This window comes from Oncorhynchus kisutch, linkage group LG24 (assembly GCF_002021735.2).
Source record: "Oncorhynchus kisutch isolate 150728-3 linkage group LG24, Okis_V2, whole genome shotgun sequence".
NCBI lineage: Eukaryota > Metazoa > Chordata > Actinopteri > Salmoniformes > Salmonidae > Oncorhynchus > Oncorhynchus kisutch.
Genome location: NC_034197.2, coordinates 28,955,824 through 28,968,974, shown reverse-complemented (window position 1 = coordinate 28,968,974; position 13,151 = coordinate 28,955,824). Strand labels below are relative to the sequence as shown.

Genomic DNA, 13,151 nt, shown 5'->3' with positions numbered 1-13,151 from the left:
TATATGACGTCTGCAACGCCATCTTCTCTTATGCAGCATCGTGATAAATACAGTGGTAAAGGACAAAGTCGCCATGCATGGTATGCAATGAAGTAAGTAACAGATCATTAACGGCATTTTACTTTGTCTGTATGCTACCTTGCTTGCTACTTAGGTAATTGAAAATACTGTGAGTGTTAAAACACGAGGAACAGAAGAGATAATGTTTCAGAGGAAGAGTCAAAATATCAAGTACTTCCTGAGTCTTGTGCCAGGGAAACGTCGCTTTGGAGTATACAGATTTCTGCCCGTCTTCTTCTGTATTGGAGGTGTGATGGAATGGGTCATGATCAACGTGAGGATTGGAAGGGAGACATTCTGTAAGTATTCAAACCTCTGGTTGATTTTATCTGCACTGTCAAACTAGCGCACACGATTGAAGCATCACTGTATGTGGATGTACGTACAGTAGAACTACTGCTTTGCCAAGAGCCCAGACTTCTACTGTTGTAACATGGGGTGGTGGTTAACGTTAGTGCACTGGCCCTGTACGTTTCTGTTTTAACCCACATTCAGGTTGTTCACTACAGTGGAGTCAACAGTGGGATAGTCCTTGATATCTCAGGCCTTTTAATGGAGATACATTGTGTGTGGATGCATAGAAGGGAGTGTGCCTGTGGCCTCCCAATGTGAGTACTACCTCTGCCACAAGAGCCCAGGCTTGTATGGTGCTTGTCCTGAAACCAAAGGGTCACTAATTCAAACCCTGCTCCAGTTGTTCCTCTGAAATCGACACTGGATTCAGACAACTTGGGCTGAGGTTACAGTCAATACAAGTCTGTTGGTCCTCTTCAAAAAGCTAAGATTGTGCAATTTAAGTCAATGGTTGAGCTACTGTAAAGAGTTTAATATATTTTTAATTCTAGAATCAGTTAACCATTCTTCTGTTTCATTCATCTCCATTTCTCCCTCAGATGATGTCTACAGAAGAAAGAAGTCAGAGAGGGAATACCAGCAGAAGATCGAGGATGGATTGATTGTACTTACTAAACCAGTAGCCAAGTGAATTACTGAACCAGTAGCCACTATAATGGAAGTAGAACACTTGAGATGTGATCGGGACACAAACACTGGTGTTTGCAATGCAATGGACTTGAGGCAAACATTTCTGGATGGTTCAAAAGACTGCTATTTAATGTATTTAATGAAAACATGTTTATTTATGTACTCTTTGTGATACTGAGCTTGGATGAAACATTTTTCAGAGCCAAATGTGACAACGTGATATTTGTCTAATAAAGGTTACATTACTCAGTGGAGGCATCGCAGTGTCGTTTTAATTATTTAAATTGTTTTTATTCTGATAAATGAATATAAACATTTACGTCAAATTACATGTTCTACCCATTTGAAATATAGGTAAACAGTTTCAAATGTTAGCAAATTGTAGTTACTTTATGTACATGTATTAGCCATTATTATTTAAAGTAGATGAATGCAAACGGATGCAATTTCCAGATGTGTTATTGGAAATATAAAACATTGATAAAAAATGGTCAAAAGAGTATTGTGCATATAGTCATGTTGTGTAAGAGAACTCCTGTCCTGCTTAAGAGGACACCAATTTAACCAATCATGGCTGGTAAGATGACCTAAGACATTCAATTGTAAGTTACAAAACAAACACATTTCTCATATTACATAGCTCTGCTCTATATATCGTAACATACCAGTACACACTTCTCATATTACATGCCACTGCTGCGCTATGGTCTATTGACTTGTGTTTTACATTAGTTGGCCCTTTTCACAAGGGAACCCCTCACTGTAGTATTGTGGTCCTCACTAGACTGTATCCCACTGGTTCAGTGGTACGGTCCAATGGGCAGGGCCCTGAGGCAAACAAAGCTGTTGGGATGCTTGGCCAGCGTCAGAGGGTTGCCATCCAGTCTCACCTCCTCCATGTTGGCTCTGATGTACTGAGTGTTGTTGCCTTGGCAGAAGGTCTCATCCGATAGCGTGGTGATCTTATTGTTCTGCAGGGGGAGTAGATTAGAAGACAGATGTTGGTTGGTAAAAACTTTCTTGTTTTGTTTTTTTATACTCTAAAATGTGTTAGGTGAAAGATACATATTTGTCTAAACATTATTGCTGTGTGAGCCAAAGTTGTAAACAGACATATAGGTGCACAATGTGGAGACTCTCTGGAAGTTGTGGGATTGCCTCCAGCTCGTTATTGCCAAGGTAGAGGTACGCCATCTTGGTGAGTTTCTGAGAAAAGAGATTTGATGTTTTGTTTACATACTACAGAGTATTTCAGGTAAGATTCATGTTTGGCATAGAAATTGTTGTTGAAATTCTATTGACATTCAATGCAACCATTACTCAGACTGTAAAATGTTACTGTATGTAAAAAAAAATATATAGTGTTTGCTCCAGAATCTTGGACTGACTTTCTGGCTTACCTTAAAAGCGGTTGACTTTATACCCTTGGTTTTAAGCTGGTTGTAATTGGCATTGAAGGATATGAGTTTGGCAGGTAACATGGGTAGTTTGGCCAGCTTGTTCTCTGAGAGATTGAGCTCTTCAAGGAGGGCAAGCTTTGAGAAAGCTCCGTCTTCTATCTCAGAGATGAGGTTCCCAGTCAGATCGATTCTTCTCAAAGTTGCTATAAAATGTTAAAGACCATAAACTTTAGAGATGTTCACTAAAAAAGTTTGAGTGATAAGTGAATAACATATTAATGTTTAATTTTTTTATTTTTAAGTCCACGATGTTACAAAGCTACTCTAATCACTAACCAATGTCTGCAAAGTCTTTGTTGGTGATTTTTGTGATTTTGTTGTAGCGTGCGTAGAGATAGGCAGTTTCCTTGGGCAGGGATGGAACTGCTGTCATCTCAGGGGAGACCTCCTCACAGTATACTGACCCAGTCAGACACACACACAGTAGGCACGTGGGCAGCTCTGAAATCCATAGCCATGTCCTTTAAATGCATTCTCCTTCAGCAATGACTTCCAAGTTTTCCTATCGATCAGCCTATAGTAATCCCTCCCTGTATTCATCTCTCTTCATTCTTTATAGAAACCTAACATAAACGTGTGCCATAGTAGTCAATGGGGCACTACATGTAACATTCCTGCTGTAATGTATGGTTGTTTAAAGCATTACAAAGGGGAAAACAGCTCATTAGACCTAGCACATGGCCTTAATAAATAAGTGATTGTGAATGCCTTTTTTCCAGTGTGTCTCGAGAGAATAAACTCACCACCCTCATCTTTCGGAGCTGCTGCTGGGCTTGTATCTGAGTCTCCAGTGGTGTCATAGTCTGGGATGGTCACAACCTCTTTCTGTGGAATTGTTTAGAAGAAATGTCTCCAGATCACCTCACATGAGAAGACATAAGCTGGCTATTTTATTTCACACCAACTGAGTTTTCCTAACGGTCTGATTATCTGCTAAGCAAGTATTTATAATCTCAGACACCAATGTATAGTCTTCACAGACTAATGTATGTTGAGTCATCATTTAGGCAGGGATAGGGTTTGGCACCTGGTGTGTGGGACTTTTACAACTCTCATATGCAAACTTTAAGCTTTATAGTTGTATTATAGATTCTGCTAAGTTTTTAGAGGTATGGATCCTGCCTCAAAAACACATTCTCATAAACTCTAAACAAAATCAAATAATCATGAATTTGCCCAAAAACATTTACAAAAGATTACCTTAGGTTTCCTTGCTTCCATGTATCCATTTCTTGCTGCAGAAGAGAGCATCCACGGTACCAGAATAATGGTGAAAAACAAAGTCCTCAGGTCTATCATTGTGTCTAACAGCTGGGATGGGAGCAGAACCGTACTGAGGACAGAGGGGTAGGGCTGTGAGTACTGGGCTGAGATCTGAGTGAGCAGGAGAATTTTCCATCCAGTTTTAAAGAAAAGCTGCTAGTGGAGTATTAAGTAAGACTAGGAAACAAACCTTAACCCAATATTTGCTGTCAAAGTAGCCTTCTCATCTCATCAGTTTTGACAGCTTTTGGAAATTGGCATGTTTTAGAAAATTGTGAAATATGACAGTAGGCCTTGGATGCATGTAATTTCAGGTTAAACCACGCCGGTTCATAACATTTGAAAATAAAACATTCAACTCTAATGGTTTTAAGCCAATCATATCTTTATTTATTTTTCATGTAACAAACCTTTATGTTATTGATGTTATGGTTTCTCTATCAACAATGGACTCGTGTTGGACAGGATCATGGTTGTGTTCAGTAGGCACGAAAATGGGAAAAATGCATGTTCTTATTGGACATTCATTCCTCCTGTTTAGTGCCCACTGAACACAACCCAGTTGATTGAGGCGTCTGTATGTTACAGAGGGTAAGGCTGCCATTGTAAGCTCAGGTGTATTCATTACGCCAATTGTTATGGATGTTATGGACTAGAAAGTGTTATAAAGTGATAAAAAGATTAACATGTATATCAAGAGTTTAAAATGAACATGTATATCAAGAGTGTAAAATTAACATGTATAACAAGAGTGTAAAATTAACATGTATATCAAGAGTGTAAAATTAACATGTATATCAAGAGTGTAAAATTAACATGTATAACAAGAGTGTAAAATGCAAGTAAAACCCACTTGTTTGCCTTATTGTTTTTATGCAACTTGTCAGAGACCCTTGCATCCCTATACATTCAACCATTATGTTGGAAAGGTTCACTTTGAAATTAAAAGAAGACCTTTGTCCCTTTAGGATGGACTGGCAAACCCCTGTGCTGTGTATGTTGGAAAAACAGTTGGAAAAAGTTCATGGAAAAAGGCTGGCTTTTAAAAACAAGAACTATTTATCTGGAAAATACTGACTGGTGTGGACAGAGTGCAGAGAGAGAGAGAACTTAAACGTAAAGAGCAGTGGGATATGATTACTGGAATTTTGGACAGAACTCTTTTGCATGAAGTGATTATAAAATCTAATGCCAAAGCAAGCAATGAAGAAAGGAATGTATTCTTCTTACTAACACCTCCCTTTCTGACTTAAAACTCCAACAAAAATGTTTCCCCTGGTCTCTCGTGGTTTTATTTGGAAATGTTTTGTGTAGAAGCGTTTGTTACCAGTCAGCATCTACTGTCTGCCCCTCCTATAATTTTTCAGAGTGCAGGTGTCCATCCAGTTGCTCAAACTTGGTTCATGTGAGAAAAACAGTTTTACTTGAGAGCTTGTCCAACTATGGGAGCAGCCAATATTAAGACAAATGCATACCTAAAAGTATGTGTAAGGCTTGTTTAAACTGTTGCGCTCAAACTAGGCTGTACACATAAACAATTGAACTATCTCTCTTTTGCTTCTATACAAATTAAAAACATTCCTCATCCTAAGTACCTTGACAGTTTTCCTACATTTCGCACCATTTTCCATGAAAAGATATACAAGGTTCTCCTCTGGCTGTTCTCATGTTTTTCCATGCCTCATTTTTCCAATTGGCAGGGTTTATGTGAGATATTTAAAATCATTTTAATGCAATAACAATATGGTGTAATTTCCATTATTATTAGCATTATTATATTCATCATACTCTCAGTGCACTTTTGCAAAGCAATATCACTTATATTCAAAGGTGATGAGATGAGAATTTTGGCTATATTTTTATAAAGTAGATGTGTGGTCCTAGAAGTGAATTCCCAGAGTGAGACATATCATGTTAATATGTGATACAGTAGATACAAACATGCTTCTATAGTTTTTGTGTAAGGTGTGACTGACCATTTTCCCCCCATAGTTTATTCCCCATTTATTTGCTACTCAGAATCTTGGACTCCATGAGCATGTGGATATGATTTGATTACTTAAACAGAGGTGTACTTTCACTGAAGTCTGCTTTAGACATAAAAATTGGTTTAATGGGAGTCTTTGTAGAATCTGCTGCACAGGACAAGTCGTACCTAGACACTGAAACTGTGTTGCCCATTTATGACTGCCTGTCTTATTGAAAAAAGGTAAGTATGTGGAAATGGTTCATTGCTGTAACAGATCAAATTAATGATAAACGAGTTACTTTGGCAAGAGCAGAGATTCAAGCCTTTTGGGTCCATATCATCTCACTTCAGGGACAACAAACCAGCCAAAACAAATGCTTTTTTTCATTTTATATTATGCTTATTACCGATCAATGATTTGTTTTAGACAAAAAGCATATTGTTTCACTCCCATTGAGAGCAGTCGATGGAAATAACTGTAGATGGAAATACCAAACCAAAAGAAAGGACAAAGTCATCTCTGATGGTATGCAACGGCAAATATGTTCCCCTAAAAAGTATTCTACAATTGCTAGCAGCTGTTTATCATACATCTGCTTTGTCGATGAGAATCTGAAGCTTCAGTTTACTTCCCAAGCTTCATTCCTTGAGTGTGTGCTGGTTTTCTTCCTGACCGTCTTAGTCAATTCGTTTTGCTCTTTACAGACTAGAAATGCAATTTCTCAACCTCATTGCAGGTGTAGGGTTACACTGTCCATTGTGCTCCTCCTGTGCTCATTTCCCTGCCACCATTTCACTCTTCACTATCATTACAAAATCTGTGTTATTCATAAATCAACTGAGTGCCTTTGTGCGATACTGACCCCCTAAGTTGGAGTGGTCAAACATGCTTATGTCACTGCTCCTTTGCCTTTTGTGAAGGGATGGAAGATCAGAACCTCTAATACAATCTGATAATACGTGGGGTCAGTATTTTCAGTCAGCTGCAGCTCAGGCTCCAAGTGACCTAAATATCCTGCCATCTAACTTATCTTCAACCTGATCAACACCTGGGGTGTATTCATTACTTCTTTCAACAGAAACGGTTTACTATCCAAACGACTGCAAACGGAATGAGACAAGAAGGGACCTACCAGAATTTATCCAATAGAAACTTGTTTTGTAGCAAACAGTTTGTTGCAAAACATTTAGCAACAATTGGCGTAATGAATACACCTGAGCTTACAATGGCAGCCTTACCCTCTAACATACAGACTCCTCAATCATCTGGGTTGTGGTCAGTGGGCACTAAACAGGAGGAATGAATGTCCAATAAGAACATGCATTTTCATGCCTACTGAACACAACCATGATCCTGCCCAACATGAGTCCATTGTTGATAGAGGAACAGTTGCTTTTGAGGAATTTATTACAAATACAACTAATTGTAATATAAATCTATACAATCTTTGCTTCAGGACAGTACTTAAGTTACAGATCATGGAACTAATGGAAAACAATTGAGCATTTTCATGAGTCACAACAAACAGGGTGTGGCAGTAATACAAAAATCTTTAAAGGGATACTTTGGGGTTTTGGCCATGAAACCCTTTATCTACTTCCCCAGAGTAAGATGATCTCGTGGGTACCATTTATGTCTCTGCATGCAGTATGAAGGAAGTTGCTAACGACTGGAAGTCGCTAGCATGCTAACAGATACCCATAAACTTCCAGTCATTGTGCCAACACTAGTTACCATTGGCTTACAAAACTAGCTTTAACTTCCTTCATACCTGACACAGATATATAGAAATGATATCCACGAGTTAATCTGACACTAAGGAAGTAGAAAAAGGGCCTTATTGTCAAAATCCCTAAGAATCCCTTTTAATGTCTTAATTACATCAAAATGTGGGGCAGAACTGATACAGTAGTGCACAGAGAAAGCTCTGAACATAAAAAAAAATATTAGCTTGAGACGGTCATCATGAACGAATTGGAGGGGCTTGGCCTTCCAAATCTCAGTTCTTCCTTGCAGCTGACCATGTCTGTTGTGTTGGCATTAGTTGGCACTGGTGGAGTGGACTCGTAGAGGTTGCAGATGGAGCCATCCTCTCCTATCCGATAGGACACCTCGTACGGATCGACCCACATCGTCAGTTCACTGGGCAGGAGTGAGAAGAGTTGTTCTCGAGTGACTCCAATAGTGCAAGCTGCTTGGCCAATCAAGGGGTCCATTTTGTGGTTGATCCTGAGACATCTGTACCCCGAGCCTTTGCATGGAGCCTGGGGGAACCAGTGGTGTTGGTAGTGCTCTGTAAGAGGGCAATGAGAGCAAAGCATTAGACCCAGCTCAGAGGTAATTAAGCTAGTTTGCTTAATAGTAACTAACTAGTAGTCTATAGGCTCTGAAATGTCAACAACACCACAATGGCTTTTACATAGCTAGCTACATACTCTACCTGCTAAAGCTTCCTCCAAGGAATGGGTGAACTCTTTCAGTAGGTCTTCCGACAAGTATCCAGTTGCTCTCAGCAATCTGGCAACAAAGCTGGCCGCTGTTGAGACTTCAGTTTTCATTTTCGAAGCAGAAGCTATTTATCTCATCAGCCAGACGTTGAATAGCAACGAGCCCAAGTTGGCTCTATATCCGAAATGTCAAGCTAAATGTAGACTTTCCTCCGTTGAAACAAAGGCTACACAACAAGGTCCAGAGACAACCAGTTGCCGTTTGTCTTTCTTTTGTCCAGTTGTAAAAGCTAGCTAACGTCAGTTGCAAAACGGAAGCCACAATAATTCACTGAGACAATGTAGGGTTAGGAGCTACAATTTGGCACCTACCAAACGTCCGATAATTTGATTGGATCTAGTGAAAATAAATAAATAACTTTCGATACAAAACATTTTCAGATCATTAATTTAATGTTCACAGAATATGATAACTTCACCCCTTAGCTGCTAAACATTAGTTTTGCGTCACAAAGCCACATCTACCAACCAGACCAAACGTTGTTTAAATGACGTCACAAAGCTTCTTTCTCTATGGTGACGCAGCACCTCAATCGAAGAACTCAATCACAGCGCCACCTGTGAGTTTAAAAAATGTACTACATCAAATACCACATTTTACAACTCAGGCCAAAAGCTCTTTCTTGCGGCACTTTACTATTTCTAAACTAAAGCAAGGCATACACCTAATATTGCACACCCTTTTCAGACTACTGAACTGACCCAGCCAAGCTTTACTATGCCAACCGGATTACACATTCATAGTGAGAGAGAGAGAGCTCTTATCTATTTATTTTTTATCTTATTTTTTATTATCCATTTCACTTGCTTTGGGAATGTAAACATATGTTTCCCATGCCATCCTGAGTGAGTCTGATCACACTTCTTCAAACTGTCCTGCAGAAGATGTCCTGCCGATGAGGATAGTCCACAGATCCACAAAGACTTAAAAAACAAATCAATTTTTGATAAACTCCCATATCTACTGGGTGAAATTCCAGTGTGCACACTGATGGCCTTGAGATAGAAGCTGTTTTTCAGTCTCTCGGTCCCAGCTTTGATGCACCTGTACTGACCTCGCCTTCTGGATGATAGCGTGATGAACAGGCAGTGGCTCGGGTGGTTGTTGTCCTTGATGATCTTTATGGCCTTCCTGTGACATCGGGTGGTGTAGCTGTCCTGGAGGGCAGGTAGTTTGGTCAAATGTCCGCCCCAGTGATGCGTTGTGCGGACCTCACTACCCTCTGGAGAGCCTTATGGTTGTGGGCGGAGCAATTGCCGTACCAGGCGGTGATGCAGCCAGACAGGATGCTCTCGATTGTGCATCTGTAAAAGATTGCGAGTGCTTTTGGTGAAAAGCCACATTTCTTCAGCCTCCTGAGGTTGAAGAGGCACTGCTGCGCCTTCTTCACGATGCTGTCTGTGTGGGTGGACCAATTCAGTTTGTCTGTGATGTGTATGCCGAGGAACTTAAAACTTACTACCCTCTCCACTGCTGTTCCTTCGATGTGGATAGGGGGGTGTTCCCTCTGCTGTTTCCTGAAGTCCACAATCATCTCCTTAGTTTTGTTGACGTTGAGTGTGAGGTTATTTTCCTGACACCACACTCCGAGGGCCCTCACCTCCTCCCCCTGTAGGCCGTCTCGTCGTTGTTGGTAATCAAGCCTACCACTGTTGTGTCGTCCGCAAACTTGATGATTGAGTTGGAGGCGTGCGTGGCCACGCAGTCGTGGGTGAACAGGGAGTACAGGAGAGGGCTCAGAACGCACCCTTGTGGGGCCCCAGTGTTGAGGATCAGCGGGGTGGAGATGTTGTTACCTACCCTCACCACCTGGGGGCAGCCCATCAGGAAGTCCAGTACCCAGTTGCACAGGGCGGGGTCGAGACCCAGGGTCTCGAGCTTGATGACGAGTTTGGAGGGTACTATGGTGTTAAATGCTGAGCTGTAGTCGATGAACAGCATTCTCACATAGGTATTCCTCTTGTCCAGATGGGTTAGGGCAGTGTGCAGTGTGGTTGAGATTGCATCGTCTGTGGACCTATTTGGGCGGTAAGCAAATTGGAGTGGGTCTAGGGTGTCAGGTAGGGTGGAGGTGATATGGTCCTTGACTAGTCTCTCAAAGCACTTCATGATGACGGAAGTGAGTGCTACGGGGCGGTAGTAGTTTAGCTCAGTTACCTTAGCTTTCTTGGGAACAGGAACAATGGTGGCCCTCTTGAAGCATGTGGGAACAGCAGACTGGGATAGGGATTGATTGAATATGTCCGTAAACACACCAGCCAGCTGGTCTGCGCATACAACCCATATTTATGCTTATTTATTTTCCCTTGTGTACTTTAACCATTTGTACATAGTTACAACACTGTATATATATAATTTGACATTTGTAATGTCTTTATTGTTTTTAAACTTCTGTATGTGTAATGTTTACTGTTCATTTTTATTGTTTATTTCACTTTTGCATATTATCTACCTCACTTGCTTTGGCAATGTTAACACATGTTTCCCATGCCAATAAAGCCCCTTGAATTGAAATGGAATTGAATTGTCACCCCACCCAGTACTAAACACACCCAGGTCAAACAACTGCACTGCTCCTCCATCATTGAGAGGGATAAATTCACAGAGCTGGAGAGGGACATGGTGGAGCTCAGAGAGCTAGTCCACACAATCCAGACAGAACAAACTCACATAACAGACTAGCACAACAACACGCCCCCAACAAGACCCGGAGGGCAGAAGGTGGAGATGGACGGCTGTCTGAGAGAGCTGGCTGCTCTACGGACTGAGCTGAGAGAACCCAAAGAGGCACACATGGCACTGAAGGAGGTGAGAAAGCTGAGGTGTGAAAGAGAGCAAGACACTCCCCCAGAGAAGCCAGCAGAACAGCCGACCACAGACCCGGACCACATCCTCAACACCACAACGGGACAGACAACACAGGACACACCAACCCAAAAGACACCCCCCGCTAACAGCCCCCCTGTCAGCTCCCCTGATAGCTCTCTTGACAACTCCCACACACAAAAGTCAGAGATTGTGCTCCTCATTGACTCAAATGGCAAATACATTCAAGAGGTTAAACATTTTCCCAAACACAAAGTGGCTAAACTCTGGTGCCCAAACACTAGGCATGCCCTGGCGCTGTTGTCAGAGGGCAGACTAGGGTCCCCCAGCCACATCATAATTCACACAGGCACAAATTACCTGAGGGCCCAGCAGGAAAGGGTGGCCACAGCACTCAAGGGAGTGACTGAAAAAGCTTATTTCACTTTCCCCAACGCATATCTCCAACATGCTACCACAAAAAAACATTCACCCTGTCACCATACAGCGGGTGAATGCAAGAACTTTGTGAGACTGTGCCTCAAAACATAATGTCTACCTGGCCCACCACCATCCTGGATTTAAACAGCCTTTATGACCAGGTCCACCTACAATGCATGTCACGACTCCGACCGAAGGTGGTTCCCCTTCCTGTTCGGGTGGCGCTCGGCGGTCGTCGTCATCGGCCTACTAGCTGCCACTGATCCCTTTTTTCCCCTTTTCTGTTTATTGGTTTCACCTGTGTTTGGTTTAGGCTGATTGGTTGCTGGTTGTGCGGGATTGTTTGATGTACATGTGTACACGTCTGTGTGTCACGGTTTTCCCATGTGTTTGGGTTTTTTGCTGGACTGTTTAAGTCCCCCGTGTTTGGGGCATTTGTTTTGGTTGGTGTCTGTTGACCGTTGTGGTGCATTAAAAGTTAGCGCTACCCTGAACTCTCTGCTTCCTGCACCTGACTTCTTCCCCACTACACCCCGGGAGTTATAGAATCCCGCACCTTCAATATGGAGTCAGCAGGAGCAGCTGCCAACCCCCTCCCATCGATGGAGGAACATGTCCTCCATCATACCACCGTCCTCCATCGGATAGGATCGGCGATGGACCAGATGATGGAGAGAATGGACCGATGGGAGACGAGTGGTCTCCTCTCTGCACCTTTGGTTCCTCCAGCGCTGGATCCACCTTCTCCTCCCTCCCCCTCCGGCTTCAGTGCTCTACGTCTTGCGCTCCCGAGGGATTATGATGGAGCGGCGGGGTGTCAGGGGTTCTTGCTCCAACTTGAACTGCACCTGGCGACCGTGAGGCCCACTCCCTCGGGAGTGGAGAGGGTGAGTGTCCTCGTCTTCTGCCTGACGGGTCGTGCTCTGGAGTGGGCAAATGCGGTCTGGAATGGCCCAGACTCGGCGAAGGAGCACTACCCAGAATTCACCCGCCGCTTTCGTGCCGTGTTTGATCACCCTTCAGAGGGCCGAGTGACTGTTCCACCTTAGGCAGGAGAAGAGGAGCGCACATAATTACGCGTTGGAGTACCGGACCTTGGCCGCTAGGGCTGGGTGGAACGACAGGGCCCTGATAGACCACTACCGGTGAGGTCTCCGGGAGGACATCCGCAGGGAGCTAGCATGTCGGGACACCACTCTCTCCCTTGATGAACTCATAGACATGTCTATCCGGCTGGACAATCTGCTGGCTGCCCGTGGGCGTTCGGAGAGGGTCCTGTTCGTTCCACCACCTAGCACTCCCGCTCCCATTCCTATGGAGTTAGGGGGGGCCGTGCTGAGGGGTACCGGAGGAGGAGGCTCCCCCTTCACCAGCTGTGGTCGGAGAGGACACACTGACGATCGGTGCTGGGGGGCCCGTCTGGGAGTCGAGAGGGCAGGCGGAACACTTCTCGGTCACCCCAGGTGAGTCAGCACCAAACTCACCTAGAACCGTTTCATGTGTCTCTCCTCAGGCCGGTGGTAGCTGGTCCCCTGCAGGACGATGAGGTTCCGCAGGTCCACCCGCCCCCTCTGGACATCGAAGGGTCCCCGGCGTACACGATACGGGCCATTCTGGACTCGAGACGCCGGGTGAGGGGCCTGCAGTACCTCGTGGACTG

At 43.3% G+C, this 13,151-nt stretch overlaps 3 protein-coding genes across 4 annotated transcripts; 1 reads left to right on the top strand and 2 right to left on the bottom strand.

Annotated features, from left to right (window-relative positions):
- Positions 1-1,302, top strand: uqcc5 (ubiquinol-cytochrome c reductase complex assembly factor 5). 2 transcript variants are annotated; one of them, XM_031803442.1, is made up of 3 exons: positions 1-92; positions 244-359; positions 954-1,296. In XM_031803442.1, the coding sequence occupies exons 1-3, from the start codon at positions 4-6 to the stop codon at positions 1,043-1,045; spliced, it is 297 nt and encodes a 98-aa protein (XP_031659302.1). In that variant the 5' UTR covers positions 1-3; the 3' UTR covers positions 1,046-1,296. The 2 variants fall into 2 exon arrangements, with proteins under 2 accessions (XP_031659302.1, XP_020315240.1); XM_020459651.2 differs by having other exon boundaries at positions 23-359; positions 954-1,302.
- ognb (osteoglycin, paralog b) lies at positions 1,151-3,906 on the bottom strand. Its single transcript, XM_020459650.2, has 6 exons — positions 3,705-3,906; positions 3,248-3,329; positions 2,781-2,945; positions 2,445-2,647; positions 2,158-2,250; positions 1,151-2,015 (listed from the first exon to the last, which is right to left on the bottom strand). Exons 1-6 carry the CDS (start codon positions 3,801-3,803, stop codon positions 1,845-1,847), a joined length of 813 nt encoding a protein of 270 aa, XP_020315239.1. The 5' UTR covers positions 3,804-3,906; the 3' UTR covers positions 1,151-1,844.
- A 2,943-nt stretch (positions 3,907-6,849) lies between these two features.
- Positions 6,850-8,731, bottom strand: LOC109869527 (protein BTG1). The gene is made up of 2 exons (XM_020459725.2): positions 8,178-8,731; positions 6,850-8,030 (listed from the first exon to the last, which is right to left on the bottom strand). The coding sequence occupies exons 1-2, from the start codon at positions 8,293-8,295 to the stop codon at positions 7,684-7,686; spliced, it is 465 nt and encodes a 154-aa protein (XP_020315314.1). The 5' UTR covers positions 8,296-8,731; the 3' UTR covers positions 6,850-7,683.
- Between the last annotated feature and the right edge of the window lie 4,420 nt (positions 8,732-13,151).

Bases quoted from the DNA above. Each gene is read 5' to 3' on its own strand.
- uqcc5 (XM_031803442.1), top strand. From the start codon at position 4: ATGACGTCTGCAACGCCATCTTCTCTTATGCAGCATCGTGATAAATAC. The intron at 93-243 runs GTAAGTAACAGA...GTACTTCCTGAG, and splicing joins CATGCATGGTATGCAATGAA to TCTTGTGCCAGGGAAACGTC. The intron at 360-953 runs GTAAGTATTCAA...TTTCTCCCTCAG, and splicing joins GATTGGAAGGGAGACATTCT to ATGATGTCTACAGAAGAAAG.
- ognb (XM_020459650.2), bottom strand. From the start codon at position 3,803: ATGATAGACCTGAGGACTTTGTTTTTCACCATTATTCTGGTACCGTGG. The intron at 2,946-3,247 runs GTGAGTTTATTC...TATGGATTTCAG, and splicing joins AGCTCCGAAAGATGAGGGTG to AGCTGCCCACGTGCCTACTG. The intron at 2,251-2,444 runs GTAAGCCAGAAA...CTCTTTTCTCAG, and splicing joins TAAAGTCAACCGCTTTTAAG to AAACTCACCAAGATGGCGTA.
- LOC109869527 (XM_020459725.2), bottom strand. From the start codon at position 8,295: ATGAAAACTGAAGTCTCAACAGCGGCCAGCTTTGTTGCCAGATTGCTG. The intron at 8,031-8,177 runs GTAGAGTATGTA...GCCCTCTTACAG, and splicing joins CTTGGAGGAAGCTTTAGCAG to AGCACTACCAACACCACTGG.